General features: G+C 46.1%; 1 protein-coding gene across 2 annotated transcripts; it reads right to left on the reverse strand.

The window, feature by feature from the left end:
- CABLES2 (Cdk5 and Abl enzyme substrate 2) lies at positions 1 to 26159 on the reverse strand. Of its 2 annotated transcripts, XM_068150067.1 has the most exons (10): positions 25648 to 26159; positions 10711 to 10782; positions 10417 to 10509; positions 9532 to 9609; positions 7985 to 8093; positions 7186 to 7351; positions 5895 to 5998; positions 5500 to 5606; positions 4034 to 4238; positions 1 to 3167 (listed from the first exon to the last, which is right to left on the reverse strand). In XM_068150067.1, the coding sequence occupies exons 1-10, from the start codon at positions 26157 to 26159 to the stop codon at positions 3027 to 3029; spliced, it is 1587 nt and encodes a 528-aa protein (XP_068006168.1). In that variant the 3' UTR covers positions 1 to 3026. The 2 variants fall into 2 exon arrangements, with proteins under 2 accessions (XP_068006168.1, XP_068006169.1); XM_068150068.1 differs by lacking the exon at positions 10711 to 10782.
- Between the last annotated feature and the right edge of the window lie 375 nt (positions 26160 to 26534).

Genomic DNA, 26534 nt, shown 5'->3' on the forward strand with positions numbered 1-26534 from the left:
TAACAAAAAACAGTTTTTATTTCACAGCATCTTAATTTCACAACTTCATGGGGGGGGAAAAAACAAACAGACAGGAACAGGCTACAACTCAAACGTTTAAATAATGGCTGAGACAAAACTAGAACAGTATTGTTTACATAGAAATATACAGCCTCTTATCAAGAGAGTTCTCCCTGCTGGGACAGCCCAGCAGCATCTTTACACAACCACAGCACTAGACCCCTCGGTGTAAACCGGCGTTTCTCTCCAAAGCAAGAGGAGCTGGGCTGTGAGGATGTAAAGCCGGCAGATCGCTGGATTCGTTTGGGTCCCACTTTCAGTTTTTTTTAAGGGACTACGCAGTAGTAGTCCTTTGCCACATGGTGGCAGCTTTTAGGTGAGAAGATGAATATTCCCAGGCAGGACTGCAAGCTACAGTCCAGAAACAGAAAGGAAACCAACATACACACAAGTGACTGCATCTCTGCAGAAGGGCTGTTCCTACACATGTAACACCACGAAGTACCGATGTACAAGCCGCTGGCCAGCATCAGTCCCCAAACCTGTGCTCTGCCAGAGACATCAGCACAGTGCTGGCTTCACAATGTCATTTTTGGCCTGTGCTCCAAACAGCTTTTGAGCTCAAGAACACTGTGTGTGCCCAGGCCAATGTTTCAAAGCAGCCTTTAGACACCATTCAGCATCCTGTAATTTAATGCTCCTTATCCTAACTTGTCCTTCTGAACGAAAACAAAAGCTTGCCGCTTTATGACGTCAAACCGTAGGGAGTGTAACCAGAGCCCAGATGCCCACTGCAACTAGACAAACTTCCACTGAATAGAGACTGCAAAAAGTGTTGCAAACCCAAGTGCCTTTTTTTTTTTTTGTTTGTTTGTTCATAGATGGTGCTAAAAAGAAAGTTAAGCTTTGTTACAAAAAGCTCTTTATACACTGAACAAAGAAGTTCCAGAGAAAGACATTTCCTGATTGCATTCAAACTAAGCAAAGTGTTTTACTGGTTCTGGAGGTGCTTCAGGAGAAATTCTCTTTGCTCAGTTCTACCCCTCTCCTCTCCCCTCACGACTTCAGGCCGCTGCCTCAGAAGTCTTCACCACTGTGTGCTAATTTGAAGGCTCGTTATACACTAGATGTTGAGTACATCACTATTTCTTGCATGCAAGGACAGTTATATTCAGTAGAAAGTTTAACTAGTAGGCAATATTTTTCAAGACCTCTTGGAAGGTAACTGGCAAGCTTGTCTAACTTATGAGCTACCACCTCACTTCTGGAGAGTGGAAAAAAAAATCCTTCTGTGTTACAGAGACATCACAAGCCTATTAAAATTTTACACAAACAACTTGAAGCTACATACAGCTGAACAGAGTTACAAAAAAGATTTGATAGCCATTGTAATTATCATCTATGAAAAAAACCAACACATTTTGAGTCCCCCTTAAAAGAGAAGGGGCTCCAGTAAAGTCTGCTGCAATTCTAATGAAGCCAAACTAGCTTCAGACAAAACACAGCTGAAAAGCAAAAGATTCAGCTTTGGTTTGGGCTACAACCAACATTTAGTACAAGGAACAGGAATTTACATTACTTTACACATAAGAGAGCAGGTCCCTTACCTCAGTACAAGGTCTAGTATTTCACTTAGAAGTCAAACTGAAATGCCAAATGTCTCAGTCCTACTAGCCAAGCATCAGTTCTGCTCCTTGCAAATGGACACAGTTACTTGTATCATAATATTGCTTCAGAAAATAAACCCAAGAGCCAGTATCACAGAAGGTTCCACATATAACTGAGCTCATTCCCAACTTGGATATTTGGAAAAGAAAAAATAAACAAGTGAAAGACTAGCCAATGGTCAGAGAAGTCATTTAACCTCTGAGCATGCATCAGAGCACTGCTGGGCACCAGCCCTTCAGGGGCTGTTCAGATGTGCAATGCCAGTTGTATGAGGACCATCACAGTGATGCAATGCTTGGAAGAACAGAGTAAAAAGTAGCATTTTACATATTGGTCATGCTATCATTGGCTTAGTTTGGCAGCAGGAGCTCTACTGACTGAAGTATTTGCTCAGAGCACATAAGACCATATATAATACAGTCATACTCAAAAGGTGCTTGTTTCAGACTACAGAACACCGGACCAAAATAAAGTCACAAACGATACATCTGACAGCAAATTGCTTGTAGTCATGTGCTCATCTTCCACTGTAGTGTGAATGAGGATGGCAATCCCTTTGCTGCAGCCACCTTGTTCAACAGGTGGTACTTCATGGCAGATTTTCACACACTCCTCTTTAAATAAAATGTATGTATTTTTTAAAAGGTATTAATAGTTAACTCAACTGGAACAGAGTCATTTCAAACTTGCTGCTTATAGATCTAGAGTACAGGAGAGAATAGATGCCCTGTGTATCATTAGTGCAGATATACTGGAATTGGTTTTCTGTCTGTTTTTTTATGCAAGGCCAATGCAGGTAAAGAATAAATGGCTATACAAATTGAGGATTCCCCATCAAAACAACAGAACTAACTTAAAAAGCACTGGTACCAGACCAGCCAGTTGTAGGCACATCTTTAAAAAAATAAAGTATGCATTTCAGTTAATGTAAAAACTGTGAGAAGGTTCTTAGAAACTTCATGGTGCACTGGAATGGAAGTGAGGCTTCCTTTAGTCTCAAGGAATACAATAACTGCTTTGAAACAGAAGAAACAACACCATAGTATTCTCCAGAGGGAAGAACAGTTTTAGGAAACACCCCCCCCCCCCAAAAAAAAAAGAAAGATAAATAAGGAGTAATAAGCAGCCATGACAGCTGACTGGTGAATATTTGTGCTTTAAATGTCCAAAAGAAAAGAAAGTTCAACAACTCTTCTCGTACCATCCTCCAGACTTGGCACACACGTCCAGAACACGCCTCGACAGTTTACCACCACACCAAAACTCGCTGTAGCCGTGGCAGGGCACGCAGCAGCACAGAGAGGGCCGGTGGCAACTCCACCAGCAGCCACTGGCTGTCAGCTGGAGCACAGCTTTGGTTAAGACTGTTGTGTGAGTCGTCTGTAATGAGGTAAAACTTGGTTTTCAGGAAGGTAAAGAGCCAGTTCCAAAGCTACAAGGACAGTGAATTCAAAACCAATGAGATCTCTCCTGTTGAATCTGAATCGCTCTTCTAGTTTCTATTAGGACAATAAAAGAAAAAAAAAAAGGAGGGGGAGAAAAATAAAAATCAGTTAATCCACAAGATAACACACTGAGTTAAAGTCAGCATAAAACAGGAGCCAGCAAGGAATGGCCAGAGCTGTACCTATACAGAATCAAAACTGTTGCCAGGGGTCAGGGGCTGTTCAGTCTGGAGAAGAGAAGGCTCTGAGGTGACCTAATTGTGGCTTCCCAGTATCTGAAGGGGGCCTACAAGAAGGCTGGGGAAGGACTTCTCAGGATATCAGGTAGTGATAGGACTAGGGGGAATGGAATGAAGCTGGAGGTGGGGAGATTCAGGCTGGAGGTGAGGAGGAAGTTCTTCCCCATGAGAGTGGTGAAGCCCTGGAATGGGTTGTCCAGGGAGGTGGTTGGGGTGCCGTCCCTGGAGGTGTTTAAGCCCAGGCTGGATGAGGCTCTGTCCAGCCTGATCTAGTGTGGGGTGTCCCTGCCCATGGCAGGGGGGTTGGAACTAGATGATCCTTGTGGTCCCTTCCAACCCTGACTGATACTATGATCAGACAAGTAACCCAGCTTATCAGCTCGGCTGAAACACCCACACAGGACTTCCATATGCTTGCCTCAGAAACTTAAGTGCAAAAATAACCTCACTGTAGGATCAGTAGGACATTAGACTGTGCCAGTCAAGTAGTTTTAATTAATTGTAACTAAAAATAAAAGTTAAATAATCAAGGAAAAGCCCTAATGAGACATCAAACAGACTGAAAGAGCTGATCTTAAATGCAAGCATGCAACACCGAAAACCTCGGCTTTAATTTTGTCTCATTCCGTGAGCTAGGGAGAATGTTTTGACAACATCTGAAACGAGTCTCAGCATACTTACATCAATAAGGTGTTTGACTTCGTGTTTCCTGAGGTCACTGCTGATCTTGGCTGCGAGCAGAACGCAAGCACCAGCACACAGTTTGCGGTTCTGTTTGTTGAGCTTGCCTTGGAGGACGAGCTTCTCAAAGTAAACATAAGCCATGGAGACAGTAACGGGCTCCAGACTGCACTCCTCACTCAGGTTCCGCATCTCCCTCTTCAAACTGGGAACAGGAAAGAAGGCACCCTCTCAAACATGACAGCTTTTGTGACGTGCTCTAGAAACACTGCAGCGTGGGAACTCACAAGACTCCTGCTTAGAAAACCATGACAAGTATTACCCTAGACTGAAGAAGTCCAGCTGGCAGCAAGCTGGAGCACAAACTGATTTAACCTGGCTGACAACATTTACTGTGGAAGAACAGTTCCTCTTCTGCTCCTGATCTGTCAAAGGCTTTGCTGCCTCACAAACAGGCTATTGCTGTATGATTCCCTCTGGGCTCCCAAACTGGTTCATATCATACTGAACCTTTCCAACCTACACCACACCACATCAAAGCTATGCAGATCACAGCAGCCTCTGTGCAGACACCTGTCTGTGACACACCTTGTTGAAGAATCAGGTCTGAGGAGGAAGGCAGACTGGTTTACATGCTTTCCTTTACAACAGCTAGCCCTTCACCATGAAATGCTACATCTCATGGCTGCCACCCATCCTGCAAAAGCATCTTTGTGTGAACACACTACCTGAAACAGCTGCAAAAAGGAGTACTGAGGACAGTGGCAGAACACAGACTGTCTGAGCTTCCACTTGAGCTGAGTTACACAGCCCTGGTGAGTCAGCAGAATTGTGTTTAAGCTGGCTACTTCAGATGGCCCTGATTGCATTAATCACTGTAATACCAGCAGGATTACAGCTCTCTGAAGGCACAACAGCATATCTCACTGATGAGCAGCCACATGCATTTCATAGAGGATGAGGAAATCTGTGTGGCACAGTCCTGCCTTTATAAAATGCTATCTTCACTGAGACTCCCCAGACTTAACACTGTTCTTTACCCTAGAACCTTGTTAAGAATCCATGGTCATCAGTGAGTCTGGTGATTGAAAGGCAAAAATAGCCAGAGGCTCCAGAAAGACAATCCAGTCAGTGCAGGATTGCACTGCAGCCAAGCAATCAGGTTAAAGTATCTTTTTCAAGGCTAATGCTGCCTCACTGTTAATTGTCTGCAAGTGTTAGAACTCCACAGTTGGTGGAACAAAACCCTTTCAGGTGGAACTATGAAAACCAACTGTTGTCTTTTCTCAGCACCCTAAACATTCCCATACAGGATTGTCATCCTACAGTCAGCTCAAGTGGCAACAAGAGATTAGTGTTTAATCATTTATACTATTAATAGATCTAGTATTTGCTCCATACAAGTGTCAGATGAAAGCAGACTTCTGCAGTGTAGGTGTTCTTGCTATTCAGTGCTTGTTTCTTACCTCCTAATTTTGCTCAGTGTCAACTTGATATGAGGAAACTTCTCTCTAAAGGTTTCATTCATATCCTTTTTAAGGTCTGAGGGTTTCACATATTCTATGACTGTAGTCTGAAAGACAAGAGGCAAAGTTTATCAATTCTCTTGTGAACAGTACTGAGAGAAGCAAATCTTCCAATAATGCAGGGGCAAACCCAAGGGTTGTTATTCACTATTTAATAGTTGTCTAATGCCCTAAGTAACAGACTATGTTAAATCTCAACTAAAAACCTTAAATTATTAACTTTTTGCTTACAAGAATCGGTTGACAACATGGAGATACAGGTCAGGCTGATCCCCTGGCAACTGAGCACGAAAACCCTGCTGAATGCTTAGCCATGAGGCTGGCAGAGAGCTCACCATGTAAGAGGCAAAGATGAGAACACGTTTATGTTTTCCACAGGGCCACTGAGGATCATCCAGAAGATTTGGATCATACTCTGCAGCTTCCCCAACTTCACTTCCTAATGGAATGAGGAAAGCACATTGGGTCAGAGACAGAGCTTTAGATTTTCTGTTTTGTCTGAAGTGTTCAAACAGCAAGTGTAAAACATTTTGGCAGATCCCACAGTACAGATGAAGTGCAGCTCCAGTCACCTATTGACATTTCATGATATCCTGGTCAGGTGTTAGAATTACTAAAAGAAAGCTCCCCAAAAGCTCTTGCACCAGCATGTTCCTGATGCATTCATTTTAGACTAAACTGAGTGCAAACTAAGTTTGTCACTCACAAATATGCACAGAAAACTACTTCACAAGAGTTGTCTGTATACACTAACAGATGGCAGAGTTGTCAGGCTTGCTCTTTTACACAAGAAAAGGAATTGTTGTCACAAACTCTTTGGCTTCTGCATTCTTCCTGTGCTAGAAGGTGAGGAAGATCATCTGTCATCTACAGACGTCTATGAACATCAGATATTTCTTGTGGAGACCTCACTGCTCTCTACAAACACCTGAAATGAGATCATAGTGAGGTGGGGGTCAGTCTCCTCTCTAGTATCAGGTGACAGAATGAGAGGAAATGGCCTAAAATTATGCCAAGGAAGGTTTAAACTGGATATTAGGAAAAATTTCTTTACTGAAGAGGTGGTCAGACATTGGAACAGGCTGCCCAGGGAAGTGGAGTCACCTTCCCTAGAGGTGTTCAAGGAATGTGTGGACATGGCACTTTGGGACATTGCTTAATGGCCACAGCAGTGTTAGGTTGATGGTTGGACTCAATGACCTTAGAGGTCTTTTTCAACCAAACCAATTCTGTGATTCTGTGTTTAAAAGCCATGAGATGTGGTGATTTGGGATACGGCTTAGCAGTGGACTTGGTAGAACAGGGTTAAAGGTTAGACTATGATCTTGAAGGTCTTTTCCAACCTTAATGATTCAATGCTTTGTGCTCCTTGAGTTGCACAAACAGAACTAGCTCAGATGCACACATTCCTTACATCTTCTGTGTAAGTCTCAGTCCAAAGGCTCCTCATTTATACTTCATTAAAGAGCCTTCTCTAACAGGCTGTGCTAAACCCAGTCTCCTTCCACTGCAGCACATCCTTCCTAACAATGCACTTCACCACTTGCAGTAGTTTCAGACAATTCCTTCCTTTCATGCTTTTCTGCTGTGTGCAGAAGTAACAACAAAGCTGGCAGCTGTCCTTACCAAGGTCTGCTCCTGCTGGTAAGGTTTTTGCTGTCACAGGTTTGTATCTTGATGCAGGAAGACTCCGTGAAGCACTGGCTCGACACAAGGGCACAGCACTGTGGCCGTCAGCTTTGCGAACAACCAGGGCATTGGTGGGGTACAAGAATTTTGCATAGGACACAACCTGAAAGAGAAAGTTGTAGCAGTTAAGAGGAATGTTTACTGAAAAGGCCATTTGCAGACAAAGATTTTCCAGCTCATGAATTCCCTGGAGTTTGTTTTTGGGAGTGGGGACTTGGAAATTGTGAGACAGGAGGAATGCAGGAAAATGAGATGAGGAATGCCCTTTGCTTAAACAGCTTCAGCATGGAAGTGTTGTGGAAGATTTGGTGAGGTGGCAAAGAAAGGGGGAAGAATCACATCAGTAAAATTCTAGCTCAGATTTACAGATTATAAAGTGCCATAAATCTCACCCATATTTCTATCAAAACATCACTCATGTTGCATGAGGTACCAGAATCAAATCAGTTCTTCAGAAAGAGGTAGAAGTAGTCACAGGCTTCAACAGCCTCCTCAGAAGAGGCTTATCACAAGTCAAACATTTCAAACTAAGGATCTAAACCAGATTCCATTGCTCTGAAAAGTCACAGCTTTTGTTTTGTGGGTGGAAGTGATTTGCCCCAGCAGAAAAAGGTCCTGGAGTGAAAGCAACCATCCGATCCATCTGCTGGCCCCTGCTCCAGTCAGTGGTTTGGTCACTGGCATTACAAGAGGGGAAAAGAAAAAACCCCAAACCCCAAACAAAGTACTTCCTTACCTTGCCATCAGCACCTAGCTCTACGCCTTCCAGTCCAAGCACCATCTCAGTAGAGACTGAAACTCCCCCAGAAGGATGTCGCTGCTTCTGTCCTTCCATTTTTAGATCACTAAATGCAGATAAGAAAGTGAGCTATTAAAAAGTGCTGCCCAAGCCCAGCTTCCTCCATGGCATAGACCACATCCACCCAGTAGCTACAGCCACCACCAGGTCAGAGGTCTCATATGTGGGAACAGGGCAATGCCTTAGTCCCACCTCCAAGCAAGCTATAACTATTCTTTTCAAAACATGGAGATGTTCAGCAACTGAAAAATCAGATTAGATCTCATTTTAAATCAAATCTCTACCAATATACCTATCAAAATTAAATTGGGGCTTTCAAAATGATCTCTCTGCTAAGACCATTCCATGTTAGCAATAATGCCCAAACATGTAACAGCAAACAAGATTTATATTGCTAGCCTTCCAGGCCTAGAAACTTGCCTTTCAGTTGCAATTTTTCCAACCACTCTGCACAGAAGCTCAGATTGAGACTGAAGGCTGCCAGCAAAACTCTGCATCAGTGATGGCAGCACACAGCTTTTGTCACCTGTATTCCGACGTTGGAGACCAGCCTTGCCAGCTTACAGAACCACACAGTGCTCAGAACTGCTCTAAAACAGCTTCAGTGACCTTGCTGATTTCTATGAAGGGAGAGACTATTTTCCCATGGTCTCTTTTTTTAGCAAGTGTATTTGCATACAATACAGCTCCCAGCACTAAACATCCGTTTCCTTTGTCCATAAGTTAAGTACAGGACAGAATTGACACCACCATTGTTTTGCCACAAGTGGATTAGAATAAACCCAGCATTTCCTATGGTGTGTATTTGTAGATCACAAACCTTCCACAGAAATCAGCTTGGACTTCAGAGGGGACTGAGCAAAGCTGTGGGGAAGCCCAGTGAGCAGGTTTTGTTTCTCCTAAGTGATCATACTGACAGTTCAGTGTGTATATATATATAAGGTAACACAAACAGTAAAAGCAGTTTCAGTCAGCCTAAATGGTTTCTGTTTTAAAGACTACAAATAGTCTCATTCATGGCTTAGAGCTGAAAACCAGAAGAACATCTTAAAGTTTATAGTGAAGCTACACTTAAACCTTGAAGGTTTGCTTTGTAAAGGCAGCAGCAGCAGCATCCTTCCCTGATGCTCCATTTTTGCTGACATCATTGTTTGTTGCACTAAAGATAGTTGCTTTCTGACCACTTTAAGAGCACAGGAAATCTCCCACAGCAAAGCACATCTCTGTTCAGAGTTGGTTTCAGGGATTTCACAGGACTGGAGTGCTTGAAAATGGGAACAAACACCTGAAAAGTCTATCTTTTCCATTTTTTCCCCCCCTCCTGGAATCTGAATGAACACTTGGGCACTGTGGCGTCTGATATTACTGCTGAGATAGCAAGCTTTTGTCCTTCCAAACAGCAGAGCTACATCAACCATACTCACTTAAAAGGATCTTTTGGAAGCAACAGAGCAGACACTTCAAAGCAGACAAAGGTGACTCACCTGATCCGTAAACTCTCCCCGTAAGGCAGGATAGAAAAAGCCACACACAGTGTTCTTTTAGCACAGATTAACACTATCCTGTAAGCAAATAGGAAAAGATCAGGATAAGAAGCAAGATTCAGAAGCTACAAAACAGCTTTTTATGCAGCATGAACACACAAGTCCTTTTAAATTGCTCTGTAAGTCACAAAGAGACTGCTGTGGATTGTCTGTTTTCCGCCAGCAGCACAAAAGCAGGTGTTTCATTCTGACACTGTAGGTCCTCAGTGCCAAGCTCTGCATCAAAACCCAGTGTTCAGTAACTGCCATCACCTTGGGAGCTCTTCAAGGAGATCCCAGTCTTTAAATACACATCTATATTTAGGCAATTTTTACATAAACCTTGTGAAAAGATGAAGATGACATTTCACATTTAGATGAAGTCTCACACCTCTTAATAATAAACCTGAATACAACCTCCCCTTTCTCTTCTACCCAGCAACTATGAGCCAAGAATTTGGCTCAACCAAGCCATTCTCCTTAAATCCTCCTCAGCTCTGACCTCTGTGTGTGCTAGATGAAGAAGGTGTTAAAAGAATGATTCAACCTCCTCAGAGTAGGATGGCTGAGTCGTCAGAACCTTGCTGCATATGTATCAGATAAGCACCTTCTGCCTTCCAGAGATGCATATAACTAACAAGACCCCAAGGATATCACCCTAGGGACTCAGCTGTGCTGGGTTGATGGTTGGACTCCATGATCTTAAAATAATTTAGGTTGGAGAAGACCTTTATGATGCTATTCCCACTGCTCTTACATAGCTAATTGCACTGAACTACAGCCTACAACTGAGCACATCCTACTTCCCCCACGCGTACAGGAGGCAACTTGACCTCCAGAAGTTACCTGCTGTTCTTGGTGTCATATTGCCTCATGTTCTTGATGAAGTGCATCTTCTTCAAACTTTTGTGCCTTGGAGACCCAGATATATGCTTGGTTCTGCAATCATATGAAAAAAAAGAAAGAAGAAAGAAGAAAACCACTTGTTAAGTGCTCCGAGAACCAAGCCATGCGGGTTGTATGATCAGATGGCAGCACTAGCATGCAGGACCTCAGATATTGGCGTGGAAGAGGGTGGAGGGAGGAGAGGACTGCATGCAACGAGCTGAGATTAATGCTGCTTGTGAAAAAAAAAAGTACCTTTGTACACTGGCATATTCCACTATGTCTTCTAAAAAGTCTAGAGAGCAGCGCTGGGAGAGAAAACGCCTTCTGCAAAATGTACAACACCACGAAGAGTGAACAGGATTAGTTCATGGCCTCTGAGTTTGTGAACTGCAACAGAGCTTAGGACAAATGGTAGGCTTTGTTGTTGTTGCTGTTTGTTTTGTTTTTAAATGAAAGAGTGCTTAACTAGGAGTTTGAAATTCCTAAGAAGGCCAAGAACTCATCTCCTCCTCTAGGACCTTTGGAATCGATATTTATACCAACGTCACTAATGAGAGCATTCGGTGTCTTCAACACAAAAACATCTACCTAGAACTTAAACATCTAAAAAATTTCCAGGTATCCATGCAAAGATCACAAGGAGCCCTCCCTCCCTTCAAGCCATGGGAATAAGGCATTTTATATCAATCTGTGGACAGATACAGGTATATCCAGTATCTGAAAGGGGCCTACAGGAAGGCTGGGGAGGGACTTCTCAGGATATCAGGTAGTGCTAGGACTAGGGGGAATGGAATGAAGCTGGAGGTGGGGAGATTCAGGCTGGAGGTGAGGAGGAGGTTCTTCACCATGAGAGTGGTGAAGCCCTGGATTAGTTTGTCCAGGGAGGTGGTTGAGGCCCCAGCCCTGGAGGTGTTTAAGCCCAGGCTGGATGAGGCTCTGGCCAGCCTGACCTAGTGTGGGGTGTCCCTGCCCATGGCAGGGGGGTTGGAACTAGATGATCCTTGTGGTCCCTTCCAACCCTGACTGATTCTATGATACTATGATATCTGTATGAATATCTGTGTGTGTTCTCCATTCGGAACACAGCTGTCTGCAGCTGCAGGAGTCTGCAGGCTGAGAGTCTGCTCCATAAAATTGACAAATCTCTCCAGAAAACAATAGAGAGGGTTGTTAGAGGAAGCAAAGAGTATTTGGTACCCATTTGAAATCCCAGAATGGACAATTCAAGGAGAATAATAGTAGGAATCATGTGATTTAGTGTTAGCAGTAATAGGATATTACATTTAAGTAAAAAAATAGACTCTGGCCAAGTAAGACACATTACAATTGTCAAAGTCAAGTCATTCTTTGTAGGGAGAGTTTTACAAATGAATTGTGAAACTCTGAATGCAATTTCCATAGGAACAATGCACTCAAGATCCAACTGCCACTGCCACTACAGCTACCAGATTCCATATATTCTGCTTTTGTTTAAGCCCATATTGTGCTACATTTTTAGCACAGGCCACCTGCATTCAAGTTCAAGGATTTCCTCCAAAGCAGCATAGTAACTCAACCAATGGACAATGGCACCACAGAAATCAATGTGGCAGCAGCAGATGAGGAAAAAAAAAGTTGGAGGGTCTTGGTTTGACAAGATCAGCTTTTGGGAAAAAAACACCAAAGTTACAATCAAACCTAAAACTGCAGAGCTCTTGGTGAGGGGCTTGGAACACAAGCCCTATGAGGAGAGACTGAGGGAGCTGGGGTTGCTTAGCCTGGAGAAGAGGAGACTCAGGGGTGACCCTATTGCTCTCTATAACTACCTGAAGGGAGGTTGTAGACAGGCAGAGGTTGGTCTCTTCTCCCAGGCAGCCAGCACCAGAACAAAAGGACACAGTCTCAGGCTGCGCCAGGGGAGGTTTAGAAAGAAGTTTTACACAGAGAGAGTGATTGCCCATTGGAATGGGCTGCCTGAGGAGGTGGTGGAGTCACCATCACTGGAGGTGCTCAGGAGGAGACTTGATAGGATGCTTGGTTACATGGGTTAGTTTATTAGGTGGTGTTGGATGATAGGTTGGACGCGATGATCTTGAAGGTCTCTTCCAACCTGGTTTATTCTATTCTATTCTCTGACACCCATGAGCAGGCAAACAGCTCAGGTAGACTAAGGTTAGGCTCTCATGCCTGGAAGTTAATATCCAACACCAAAGCATAGCATCTTAGGTTGAAGCAGGGTAAAGAAAATAAACAATCAAAATCCAAACCCCCAAGAGGTTGAAAAGAAGTGGGATTTATTAAATGTCTTGGCAGCCATGGAAGAGTTTTCACACAGCAAAGCCATTTATAGCTTCAACTGATTCAAGCTAAAGATCAAGAAAAGCCTTTTGGAATTAAGTCTGGTCTTGCAGCCCAGGACTTCAGGATTTTGAAAGAAGTAGACAATCTGCTGGTCCCACTGACTTTATCTTCTCTAGCCTGAGTGAGGTAAGAAATCAAATCACACTTTTTTTAAAGGCTACAGAAGAGATACACCAGAGTTCTGGACACGAACATCTGGCAGCTTTTTCTTAGGCATGGAGTCTAGAAATGAAAATTGCCTGTATGACAAACAGGTGCTTTTACCTCTTTTCCCTTCTCTGGCAAGTTTTCTTCTCTTCTGAGCTATCTGGAGCTAATGCCAGAGCCACCTGCCAAAAACCGTGCCAGCAAGATGTGGCAGTTTCCCTCCACGCAGCACGTTGCTGTTGAAGACAGCATCACCAGTGCACAGGACTTGCTATACAATTATGGATTTCCACCACAAACAGATGATTAACAAGAGTGGGATTTGCCCCTCTTGCTTCAAGCTGTAACAGGAACACCAAACCCAGCACTTGGACAAGATGGTGTTCTGCTGTTCTTCCCTCTACACAGACATAAATATCACTTCAGTCTGACTATTCCTGAAACCAGACTTAGCTCCTCTTTCCTCACCACAAGTTCAGGGGAAACCATTTACTCTTTGTCTTCAAGTACATAAAAGAGCATGAGCACCAAAGTCTGCTTACAATCTCCTTAATGAAATATAATTAATGCCCTTTCCCAGGGAACTTGGAATAATTTACACCCCATATAAAACTTTGTTTCTCCTTAGAAGGAAATTGTCCTCCAATCCTCAGCAGTGCTCTTTAGGCATTCTTCACAGAACAAAATGCCACAATTCAAGTAGGTAGGAGAAGGAAAAATCAGCATCCCTTTCTGAAAGCACAGGAGAGGTAAATCCTCCCACAGGCCCAACACCTTCAGCACTGCTAGAGACTGCCTCCTACCAACAGCTATTGAAGAATGTTCCTGGCACAGCTCAATGCCCTTCACCAGCACTTCAGTTAAACACTTTTTTTGGTGCTTTTCAATGAGACCTGCACAGGAACAACTTTAATGCTTTCACATACATGTGGCTCTCCAGTCTGCCTTGGCATCTAACTTGCAATAAAAAAACCCTTCATGAAATGTGGGGGTCAGTCTCAAACCTTCTGACATGAAGGCAGGTGGCAACATTCATAGTCTTCCTCACCTCCTGAGGGACATCTGGCTTTAGCAAGGCCTGTTGGAACAGGACAAGGGGTGATGGGTTTAAACTAAAAGAAGGAGATTTAGACTAGAGAGGAGGAAGGGTTCTTTTAAACTGAGGGTGGTGAAACACTGGCCTAGGCTGTCCAGAGAGGTGGTAGATGCCCCATCCCTGGAAATATTCCAGGCCAGGCTGGACAGGGCTCTGAGCATCCAGCTCTAGTTGCAGATATCCCTGCTTGACTGCAGGGGGGAGTTGGACTAGCTGACCATTAAGGGTCCCTTCGAACCCAAACTGTTCCATGATCCTGTGAATGCAGACAAAGGCACCGTGTGTGGTGAGCAAAGGGGAAACACAGCTAATGCCAAGGACAATAGGCATTGGGACAAAAAAATGCACATAGCACTAAAATGATACTGGGGTATGCAACTGGATGTATTGGGAGAGACACAGCTAGGCATTAGTAACTCCATAGTGCTGTAGCTGCCTGCTAGGCCATTGAAGGCATGCTCACAACACAGACACCTGCCCATCGTGTTACACCTTCTGAACACCTCCTTGTGGTCTCAGTAACAGGGGCTAGAGTGACAAACACCTGAACCTGCTGCCCTAAGACTGTATCTGGAAGTAAAAACCTGCAGTGAAGGAAAGGTCCTGCCCCTTGACTCCAAACCACAATGACTCATCCCCGCTCTGCCTACAGGAAGCTTCATTTTTAGCTACGCCTGTAAATATTTTCTGTCCTTAACCGAAGCTGTCACTTCTGAGGAACCCCTGGTGCTAAGGAAGACACTCTCCCTCAAATCTGAAACCAAGCTCTACATAAAGAGGTCTCACTACTCCAGCCAGAATACTCAGAACAGTCTGAGTGTTCATGCCAGTGTTCTACAGCAACAGAGCTGCAGCCCAGCAGCCACTTGCTAGATTCCTCAGTACCACTGACACACAGAACTTCTTTATTAGGCAGTGCTGTACTTGGAGCACGCTGCAAAATGTAACACTTTGAGCAGGCTGCATGTAATTGTTGTAGATATACACAAGCACATGTATGTTTGCTTTACTTTGAGTGCCCTTCTCCTGCAGCCATTCCACACCTCAGCAACAGGCTGCACAGGATCCCTTGGGCAGCTGCTAGCTTCAATGAAAAAAATGTCAAGTCACAGATCCTCTGCTAAGCAGCTTCACCCAGGATAACACTTCCTGCTTGTGCTCTGATCTGCTGGAATTCAAAGGATTTAAAGTAGTTTACACAGAACTTGTGTGGCCAAACACAACTACAACAGAATACTAAACGCCATACCCTCACTGTAAGTTTCCTTACACCCTCCCCTACTGACATGCTACATGACAATTAGAAATCCAAGTATCCAATATTAAAGTGCTAATGATTCCTGTGGAGCAGGATGTAATTTGAACAGGATCCTAAAAAAGTCCAGCCATGCCTGTTAACCAATACCAGCTATTTCCTTGACAAGCTAGAGAGGGCTTGCTTGCTTGTATGCCCTTGGCCAGGAGCTCACTTTCAGACGCTTCCTCTCACTAATTTAGGAGCCACTAAAGCAGGACTCTCCCAGAAACCTCAACATTAAACCCAGCAACTGTTTACCCAGCCAGCACCCCTGAGGGGACACATCAGGAGAGAAAACACACAGCACATGTCCAGAGATAAGGGGCTATCAAGCAGAGGAATTCTGGATTACGCCTTGGCTTATCTCCATGTCACACATGGGCACACACAATCCAGCACCACTGCTGAGTCCCTGAGGAGCTAAACATGCAATTAGATAAACAAAACCAAACACAACCCCCCTTTTGTTCAGATGAAAACCCATCAAACCCAGAGATGCATTCTGACTCCCAAACTGGGAAGCAGAAACCACCCCACACATTTATCCTTTCTCATGGATTTCCCAAGGAGGAAACCCAACTTCTGAGTGCTTCCAGCTTCACTGTTGTGCCCTTCTAGTCCTACCAGTGCCCCACCAAGTGCTGGCAGAGAAACACTGTGCAGATGGCAAACAATGGACGAGCAGTATGCAGGGTCCCCAGCTCGGAGGTTGACACAGCTCTTAAGTGTTCCCAGCAGAAGAGGACACAGCCAAGAGCAATCTATGTATAGCACTGGTAATCCCCACATGGCCGTCTCACCAATTGAAAGCAAAAAGCTGGTTAAGTCACAGCTCCAGATTAAAGGAGAGTGACCTTTCCCATAGCTTTCCAAGGGTATTTTCACCCTTCCCACCCACAGGCTGGGCTACCTGCAAACACCCAAGAGGACCATGGCAAAGTTTCAGGATGCTGCTATAGTTGGAAGTGTCCAAATTGACCATTCTACAGCAGATTAACTATTTGAATGCAAAAGAGATACTAACTATGCTATCAGCCATGGCTTCAGGCACAGGCAAACCTCTTCCAATGCCCCCTCCTGGGCCACTGTGTCCTCTGAAGGACATTAGGGCAGCCCTTCAGGCATCCATGCACCAGGTCAGCTCCTAGGCTCTGCTTCCAGGCTTGGGGGAAAAAAGAAAGTAGCCCTCATGAACCTCATTTTAACCCCTAATATCAGGCTTTCACAGCAGCCAGTGATCTTACCCAACCCCCCTGCATGCAGCTGATGTTTGGCCATTTTGAAGCTTTTCTGCTCTGCCCCTTTGGTTCCTACATCCCTGCCACAGCAGGTGAACAGACTAGCTGGTCTCACTCTTTCCTGAAGGCTAAGCCAGAAGTTCCTCAATCTTACAGGGATTCTCCCATCCCAGTTGACCCCCACATTTAGAATAAACCAGGTTGGAAGAGACCTTTGAGATCATTGAGTCCCACCTGTCACCCAACACCATCTAATCAACTTTCACACAGACAGCTCTGCACTCTCAGGCAACTATACAGCCAGAGTTCAACCACCATTCAGCTATTTTATGGGGCTTAAAAGAAAGACAGGGAGTCATTTTAGCAGGGCTTGTTGCGACAGGACAAGGGCTGGTGGGTTAAGGCTGAAAGAGGGCGATTCAGACTGGAGAAAAGGAAGAAATGTTTTATGCTGAAGGCGGCAAGACACTCTCCCAGGTTGCCCAGAGAGATAGTTGATGCCCCATCCCTGCAACCATTCCAGCTCAGGTTGGATGGGGCTCTGAGCAGCCTGATCTAGTCAAAGATGTCCCTGATTAGATGACCTTTAAAAGTCCTTTACAATCCAAAACAATCCATTGGAGTCTACCTTATGTTGTGACTTCTTAGCCTCACCACTTCTAGCATCACCAAGCCCTGTGACATGAGCTTGCAAAGATGTTGCAAAAGCCACACACTAACATGACTTGAGACCTCCTCCAGCCTAAGGGACTGGCAGTGTGGATTTGTTTCAGATGGAGTCACATCCCTTGCCCCAGTGCTGGAATGGGATGCCATGCTGCATGATGGCATGTGGGCACACACTCCCCAGGCAATGGGCTAAAATTAGCAGGAAGCTTTGTTATCTGCTGTTCTTTAGCCACATGTGCTGCTGTTAGAGCAGTGGAGTGGGGGAAGTCAAGGATTTTTAATTACTGTGTAAAATTAGGAGCTAATAGAATTTGGTTTCCTATTTCTCACTTGAAAGAGTCTTATTTTAATATGGCTGTCCCTTTGTAAGGTCCTTTACAGGCCTTCGTATAATCACAGCTGTCAAGAGACCAACTTGTTACTATAACAAGGACAAAAATCACTTACTGGTTTTTGGAACCACTATCTTAGAAACAACTGTCAAAGGTAATTTGCACAAAGAGTCAAGACCCCAAATCCTGTTTACAATAGGAGGACATACCTGTCAGATTTGTTTTGCCAAGACGTATTTTAGAGATTAAGTTGTGTTGCTTTCCTTCCCTGCAGGTGAGCCAAAAGCCAGCTGACCTGTGCCTCACTTCAACTAGGTAAAATACTGGCATCAAGGGACTATGAAATCCAGTTTGAAACTTTTTTTCCCCTCCAGCTGCTGTTACTTACACAGCCCAGAAGTCATTTGCTGTTTTCAGGCTCTGAGCGTTTGAGTATGTGCATCCCTATTCCACATCAATCCCTGTCCCTTACCACCCTCGACACTCACATTAATGAGTCTCCAGCTCCAAAGCAGACTGAGTACAGCTCAGATTGAGTAGCAACAAGTTCTCAGTAATTAAAGCCAAAAGAAGTCAGAGACTACAGTCATCCTGAATCACCAAACCCCATGTATTTGGTGCAACAAATGATTTTCATGAAGAATCCACATCAGCACCAAGCAAGCCATTTTCATGGCTAGATGGTTACAGCTCTGATGTTCATCGAGAGGCAGCAGCAGAGATGATCCCCAGTGTAACCAACAGTAAATGAACAGCTAAGGGCTCTTCCTTCACAAAGGCACCTACTCACTATGGCACCACAATTGTGCCACTTGGATTGCAGGCCACAATCCCAGGAGCTCATTCTGCCATCTGTTTACATCTCAGACTGCCAGAGAATAAAGACAAATCTCACAGCAGAACTAGCTTATGTTATTCCTTCATTTTAAAGAGTAAACCCAAATTAGCCACATGAGCATGAAAAGTGCTTTTATCCTTCAGAACGAGTCCCTCTGTGAAACCCTCAGGATGAAGGAAGGAGGCCCAATTCCTTTATCTTTTGTTCTTACTCAAGGTTTGTCTGCAAAACTCAAAGGGCACCAGGGAGGCTTTCCTGCTGGTCCCAAGCAGCCAGGAGAACACCCCACACTCCTCAAACACCAGCAAAGCCACATGCAAGGAAAAGAATGTGTCACACAGCCTACAGGACAGATGAGAGGGAACAGAAATGAAGGATAATTTGAATGAAGGTGGAGGCAGAGTAAGTGGGAAGCTCACTAAGCCTGGGGAGTTTTAAATACTAGCAAGGAAAGAAATTCGATACTCTTCACAGCGGCTGCTACTTCACTGCTGATTCACAACCACCTATGATTAAGACCTAAAGCTACTAGGAAACAAGCTTTGTATTCATTGTGTTTCATAAATCGCTTTGTTTTGGTGCTAAAGAGTGTTTAGCCAATCCAGGGATGAAAGAATGCCTTGCAGTAATTATGAAAGCCATCTGTTGCAACAGAACCACCAGACCAGATGTAAGGTTTGCTGTGCCCACAGCCCTCTTCTAAAGCCCACTCCTAAAATCCCTCCTTCTCCTCCTCACAAAGCAAGCTAGATGTGCTGGCCAGGAAACACCCAGGAACCATTTTTCCAAGTTCCTGCCACCTTCAGAAGGTGTTCCTAGCTCACCAGCCCAGTCCCCTCTGTGCTCTGCTCACTAAACTGCTGACCAAAACAGACAAATCAAGTGCCAAGTGTGTCCTTGATAACACTCAATAACACTCTGGCCATTATGCTAGAAATATTCATGCACTTCCCTGAGAGATGATGCTGTCATTTCATCATGTGCCTTGTTAAAAATAAAGCCCTTCAGCACAATAAAACTCCCAAATTAAGGGGAAAAAAAAAAGGGGGGGGGGGGGGAAGAAAAAGAAAATAAAGAGAGAGAAGCTTTTAACTAGGAAAAAGAAGAAAATTCAAACCAGATGACTGGAGGAAACCCAGACAAGGAGCATGTAGAGAGCTCTCCTTGTGTTTTTAGGAGCACTTGGTTCTTCCCACTGCATCAGTCATCCCCTCCAACCCCCAATCACGAGGCTGTAGCCTCACTGGGACAAAATTTTATGCTTAAATTGCAGTGACCATGACAGAGCAAGTACAAATCTGTTCATGCTGTTGAGCAAGCAACTCTGACCAGCAGTAGTTCAGCCCTGGCTAGCAAATAAAACAGGTGCCCAGCTCCAAAGCAGGTCTGCAGCTAAGTCAAGCCCAAGTACCACCACATGGAGCAAGAGCTGGCACAAGAAGAGTGTTCCCTGCAGAAGGTGGCTGCAGAGGACCAGGGTGTTCAGAGGTCCCAGAGAAAGGCTGTGGGATCACCACCTCAGGCAGCAGGGTCAACCCACAGCAAGCTTTTAAAGACTCAATGCAGCTCAAATCAGAGGATTACCTTGTCAACAATTTTGCTTTGCCTGCACTTATGAGACCAGTTAAAGGCCCTTCATTAATTGTTGGAATTGATGACCTTAAAGGTTATTTCCAACCAAAATGATTCTATGGCTTAGTATTTTTCTTCAGATGCTGGACTATAATACAGTAAATCATATACACAACAGTTCTCACCAAAGGTTAGAGATTCAAAGCTCTGCATTTGAAGGTACAGTGTGAGAGAGTAGCTTTAGCTGAGCATTCTCCAGCTGCAGTCACCTGCTTTATCAACAATACTTCCATGCTCATTAAAACAATACATCCAGATTTCATTGTGTTTGGGTGCATGTCACATTGTGCATTTTCAAACTCAAACTACAGAGCCAGAGACTTCACAACAATCTTCAAAAGAAAGCTCAAAAGCATCTTCAAGCTCTCTCAGCCTGACAAGCCTCCCAGCTCTAGCTGATTGACAGATGAGAGAGAGGAACACAGGCCAGCTGAAATTGAGTCTTGAGGATTTAATGTAACCAAAACATACTGCAGGAAATAGGAAAAAAAATATTTAAGAGCATTTTGCAAGAGTCACTTCTGTTCCCTCCACCTTCCCCCACCCCTCCCTCCTTTCTAAACCAAACAAACCAGATCCAACCTTGCAGCAGAAGCTGTAGCTCAGAGCTGCTCTTTAAACTGAAAGCAAAGACTTTTCCCTCCCTGCCTCATTCCACAGTTTATAGGAGCTTGCAAAAGAAGATCAGCACTGCCAATAACTCTCCTGAACTGGTTCAGTCATGGTGCCAAGAACACACAACAGGCCCAAAGAAGCTGGGTGAGATAGCTGTCTGGTCAGTCAGCAAAGCAGATGCAAGTTAGGGCAGTGCATGGCTCTGCAATTATCAAGGAGGACTCCAGGGCTCAGCAAAGTTATAGTAAAGAGCCCTGAATCTCCTTAATGGCTGTAACACTCCTACAGGACTTGCTTACTGTAGATCTGAAACAGGGCCACACCGATTCCTTCCCAGAGTTAAGCTTTTGGCTTTTTCCATTTCATTGGGTAGCATTTTCTCCTCTCAGCTGATGACTCATTGCTTTCAAGAAGCAAGACAATGTCATTTGGACCACTCTCGCTGACTCCTGCAGAGAGGAGCTACCAGCTGGCAGCAAGGGAAGGCAAAGGTGGAAATGGTGCTTCCAGAACATCCCCTTACCCACAGCATCCCAAAACCTGCTGCCAGAGCTTCTGTGCAACCGCTTTGGAAAGCTGGTGAGATCAGCTGCAAGTACAGCTAATTCTGTGCAGAACCCTTCTGCCTGGACATCAAAGTCACTTTAAAAGCTTCTGGATTCTTAAATGAAGAGGTCAAATAACCTCGGTGTTAGCAGCATCCAGGACTGCCTGACCCAGACCTGCTCACAGAGGTGTGCAGAATACAAGGCTGGGGATTTTCTGATCTCTCAGTTCCCTACTAGGCATACAACTAACTTCTGATTAATATACCTGCCTGGGAATGTCAGATAATAAATCCTACAGGCAGCTACAGACTACAAACATTTAATATTGGGCACACAGTCTACCTCCAGCTGCAAGTAAGACAGAAAGCTGTCAAAGCAAACTGTACATGCTGAGGAGGAGACTGCAGCTTTCACATGTCAGCTGACTTTTAAATAAAGTTCAGATTTGGAATATATTCCTGTTCAGCCCTGAGCAGCACATCCCAGTTCATACCTGAAAGGTCAAGGCTTGCCAGCTCTGACAGCTCCTGCTGCTTCCTGAAAAGCACCATGTGTGCTCAGGTTACTCCAAATAAGGCTCAAAATGAAGACTTTTAAACACTGGCACTTCATCCATCTCAACAAGATCTGTTTATTAGCAGAGGGTTGACTGTATTTATTATTTATATAATTTGAAGTGAAATCAGCAGCTAAGCTGACAGAAGGACAAACCAACACATCAACCATCATAAGCATAAAAGGCTGACCAAGCATTTCTGCCATCCCACCCAAAGAACTAATGTGATCACACCTATGTCAGCAATCCAGCAGCCAATTAAGACATGAAAGCAGAGCTGGTCCAAAGTGCTGTTGTTAACTACTGTTTATCCTCCCACTCTCAAGATGACCTAAATTAGCTCAGTCATTTCTGATTTATCAGCAAGCACGAGCATTCAGCTCAGCTCCCTCACCACTGAGCATCAAGGACATTAATGCATCAGTTGCAAAGAATTTAGCCTCTGTATTTATTCTTAGGCCAGGCAAAATGCAGCAAATATATGGCAAAACCAGCTGCTCTGCAAGGCACTATAATGAAACCTCAGAAACACAGTAAGCATTGACATTCAGGGCTGCTCCCATCCCCTGTGCTTTCATAACCTGGCTATTTTCGGGGCTCTCTGTTATCTGCTTCCCCACAAAGCTCTGCCAGTTTCAGACCCAGCTGCAGAAATTCAATTCTCGATCCGTGAATGCCGGTTTGTTCCCTGCTTGCTGCCTCCCTCCGCTGCTTTCTGTGAGGCTTGTTCTTTGAAAGAACAAAAGAACAGAGCAAGCTGGAAACCGAGAAGGGAGGAGGGATGGAGAGCAGATTAAGCAAGCATTGTAAATTAAGATCCTGTAAACAGAAGATTCCTTAGGAAAACAAAAGTAGAAGGTTAAAGACATTAAGTTTGTAATGCTCAGCCTGCAGCATGCTGAAACCAAGCATCCAGATGCTCTAAGGAAGTGTGCACCACTGAAGCTTCCATCCTAAGGGGCCCATCAGTTACCAAGGATCTCCAAGAAACTTCACATTCCACCACCTGAGCAGATCAGTTCCTTCAGCTGTATTGAAGATCCTGCCTGTCTCTAATACCTAACCAGTGACTCTAGCAGAGTCCACATCCTGACCCACTGGGTGGTCTCATCAGCTTCTTGCAACTTCTCAACCAAGTCAGACAAGACCAAGTTTTGTAATAACACTCTGCCCAACAAAACTGCCAGTTCTAGATTAAGTGATCTCCATGGACTGGGACAAGTCCCAGCACAATGAAACCCCCAGGCATGGCACAGGACTGCAGTAGCTCTGCTCATTGAACATGGGCAAAGCAAATCTGGAGACTCTTCAGCCCATGCTCTTGGTCTGCTTAAGGGAAGCTCCAATTCTAAGCAGGCTCTTGACAGTGACTAAAAAAGGACTCTGAGGAGAGCAGCTGCCTTAAGTGGGCACTAAAGATTAGATGTCCAGAGTCACAGTGCAGATTCCCCTTCCCTCTGATGACTTCATACCCCTGTACATTTGCACGATGCAGGCAGTTAACCCATCTGGAGTGGCAACCTTACTGTACAGTAAAACGATATCCAGCTTCCTGAGCTCCAGTAAAAGCAAACACGTTTTGTAATTGTTTGTTGATTTCTGAATCTTATTTTGCAAACAGCTCACCTAACACAGAAGGGAAAGCAGCATAACCCTGCTGACTTGCAGGAAATTCCTCAACCCCCTCCTCAGGTATTTGTGACAAGAGGAGGATGCTCTGCAGGGATGCTCTATGGCAGAGGGCATATGGAGCCATCAGAAAAATGCAAGCTATGCAAGCTGCAGGTGAAGTTGGAATTACAGAGGGATGGCTCATCTCCCCCACTCCTGTGCCCAGCATAACTGGGAGGAGATATATTGGGTCTAACATGTCCCCACAGGCAGCATAAAACTATCCTGTCAGATGTGTGGATCTCCATATAAAGATATGGATCTTCTGCCTGATAGCCTCAGCAGATGTTCTCATGCTCTTTTCTCCTTTAAAGACACAAAAATAGATGAACTCTCTCGCTCCACATCACCCTTGTGAGGGGCCTACAAAACGACTGACTCAATACAACATGCCCTTTCAGCCATCTCTTCCAAGCCCAGAAACCATAGGGCTGTTCTGTCATTACTCAGACATTAGTCCCTTTCAGTTCCATCAACTACCTCCTCACACTTCTCTACCTTTTCTTTCTATCATTCTTTTCAGATGGATTGATTAGAATTCTGATAGCAGAACAGAGTTATCTAAAATCAGATGCCAAGGAAGAAGACAGAAAAGACATCAAATGAGAAGATCCCAGGAGCATTTCCTTAGTGTCTCATTGACTTGGGAGTGGAAAGAGGAAGGATTGAATCAACTGCACAAACTCTGTCAGTTCAGAACTCAACAGGCACAAGGAGTGTCACACCCACAGAACTACCTGTGCTTGCGAAGCTCTTGATGCAAAACTTGCCCTCAAGAGCTTTACCTATAACATTAAAGCAATGAAATGAAGTCACATAGCACCTAGTGCATTAACTTTTGTGGACCAGAACTAGTGCTAGGAAGCTGCGCCACAGCAACACCCTCACCTCAGGCTTTCCTGCTCAACAAGCACTACCTGACAGTGCAATCTGTGTGTACAGAACATCATCTAGCAGGACCAGCTTCACCTTCTGCAGGAAGTAAGGAAAGGTCTCTTCCATTAAAAGGAGAAAAGCAATGGGTGGTAAATGACAGTTCAGGAATGCAAAAAACTCAGGAGGGACAACACACAAGAGGACCCCCACACCTCACTGACCAGCAGCTACTGCTCTCTGAAGTCACTTGAGCCTCTAAACAACTGTTTTCTGAGTAATGACAGGATACCTCCAGTACCTGATACACGCTGGAAGGGAACACCCATCACTGCCTTAGCAAAGCTTCCCAGCTTTAAAGCACAGACAACTTCTCTATTTCAGCTCACTAACAAAGCTCTAGGAGCTGCTATAAAGACCACAGAGACTTAAAGCCTTTGATACTCTTTGCTATCTTCGGGCTCAGAGGACCAGCTCACTTTACAAAGCTGTTTATGCAAGAAACGGCCTGAAAAGAGTTCCTTCAGAGCTCAAATCCCCAAGATCTGAGCAAGAGCCTGCCTTGCAGTCAATTAGAAAACCAACACTTCCAGGCTGATAGAAGTCCCTGGGAAAGGCAGTGGTGATCCTGCACTGAAGGCCAGAACATCCTTCTCTAAAGCTGACTCCAAGGTCCCAGCGCACAAGCATTTATGAATATACAGAATTACTGCACAGGCAAGCAGCAGAGACTAGGGGAAGGCTCTACAGCAGCAGCGTGGCTGTTGCAAGGAGGAAGGGTCCTGCCTAGCAATGACCATCAGCTTCATTTGGAAACAGCAAAACAAGCAAAAAACAGCGCTAGGGCAAAGCAGGAGGCAGGGCTCAGGGTACCGCAGATCCGTAGCCAGAGTCTCAACGCGTGAAACGCTCCGCAAATGCCCCTCACCAGACGCTCCGCAGGCTGGGGCATCCTCCGCAGCGGTAGCCGCACATCCCCGGGGCTTCCAGAGCCAGCGGGCAGCGCTCCCCGGCTGCTCGCGAGGTGAACTCCCCGCTTCCCCACGGCACACCTCCGGCAGGGCTGCGCCGGGGCAGGGGCTCCCTCCGGGGGCCAGGCGACAGCGGTGTCGGTACCGCCTCCCTCGGCTGCTCTTCCCTAGGGGCAGCCGTTTCCCATGCTCTGTTCCCCATGCCCCCAGAGCCACCGGCCGGCCGCGGGCCCTGGGAAAGTCCGTCTCTTCCCAGAGCCCCGGGGGGTCCCGCCGCTTCCCACGGCCCGCGGGGTCAGGGCGGCGGGGGTGTGTGTATGGGGGGCGGTAGGGGCTGTCCCTGCGTGCCCCGTTCCCCGCACTCACCTCTGTCGCTGCGCCTCCAGCGCGAAGCCGCCGCCCGCCGCGTTCTGCGTGGGGCTCAGCAGCCCCGGTGCGCCCGGTTTGGCGGCCGCCAGCATCCCCGGCAGGGCGGGCGGCGCCGGGGGCGGCGGACAGAGCGGGCCGCCCAGGAGCAGCTGCGGCAGGAACATACCCCCGCGGGTGGGGTCCGTCTCCCCCTTGGCTCCGGGGGTGGCGACGAGAGGGGAGACACCGGTCAGCAGCAGAGCGGGCGGCGGTTGGCAGGCGGGCGACGGGGACAACAAGCGAGGGGGGGCTCCGGTCGGCTCCGCCGCCGCTGCCTCCTCCGCTTCGCCCTGGCCGGCGGGCGGCAGCGCTTTCTCGCTGGGCGGACAGGGCGGCCGTCCGTCCAGGGAGATGTTGTTGAGGAAGAAGAGGGCGGCCTGCCGCCGCCGGGAGTCACCCCGCTTCCGCGGCGGCGGCTGCTCGCGGGGCGGGCGGGGAGGCGGGGAGCCGCACGCCGTGGCCGCGGCCATTCTCCGAATGAGGCGCGACTGCCTCGGCCGCCCGGGCTGGGCCGGCGGGGGGCGCAGCGAGACCTACAACTCGCACCCTCATTGGATGCGTCGCGCCGGGATGTAAATAAGGCCGGCCGTTGCCCCGTGCTGATTGGCTCGGCTTGCTCATCACGGTTATCCCCGCCCTCCCGCGGCGGCCGGTAGGGCTCTGCCGGGTCCTAACACCGGTAAGTCAACGGCTGCCCGGGCACAAGAGACTCGGTGCTGCCCCCGCCCGGCGGGCTGGGGCTGCCCCAGTAGCCGCGCACTGACAAACCCCTGGTCCTCTCGCCACAGGCCGCACCTTCCTCCTTCAGATGCTTCCCTAAAGCAGCCACAAACCCATCGTGTCCC

This window comes from Melanerpes formicivorus, unplaced genomic scaffold (assembly GCF_026170545.1).
Source record: "Melanerpes formicivorus ecotype bairdi unplaced genomic scaffold, bMelFor1.0.p_v2 SCAF_19, whole genome shotgun sequence".
In the NCBI taxonomy this organism is placed as follows: domain Eukaryota; kingdom Metazoa; phylum Chordata; class Aves; order Piciformes; family Picidae; genus Melanerpes; species Melanerpes formicivorus.

Excerpts from the sequence above, each read along its gene's own strand:
- CABLES2 (XM_068150067.1), bottom strand. The coding sequence starts at position 26,159 with ATGGCCGCGGCCACGGCGTGCGGCTCCCCGCCTCCCCGCCCGCCCCGC. Across the intron at positions 10,783-25,647 it reads CTGGAGGCGCAGCGACAGAG|AAGGCGTTTTCTCTCCCAGC; the intron begins GTGAGTGCGGGG and ends TACATTTTGCAG. Across the intron at positions 5,607-5,894 it reads TCATCTTTGCCTCTTACATG|ACTACAGTCATAGAATATGT; the intron begins GTGAGCTCTCTG and ends CTTGTCTTTCAG.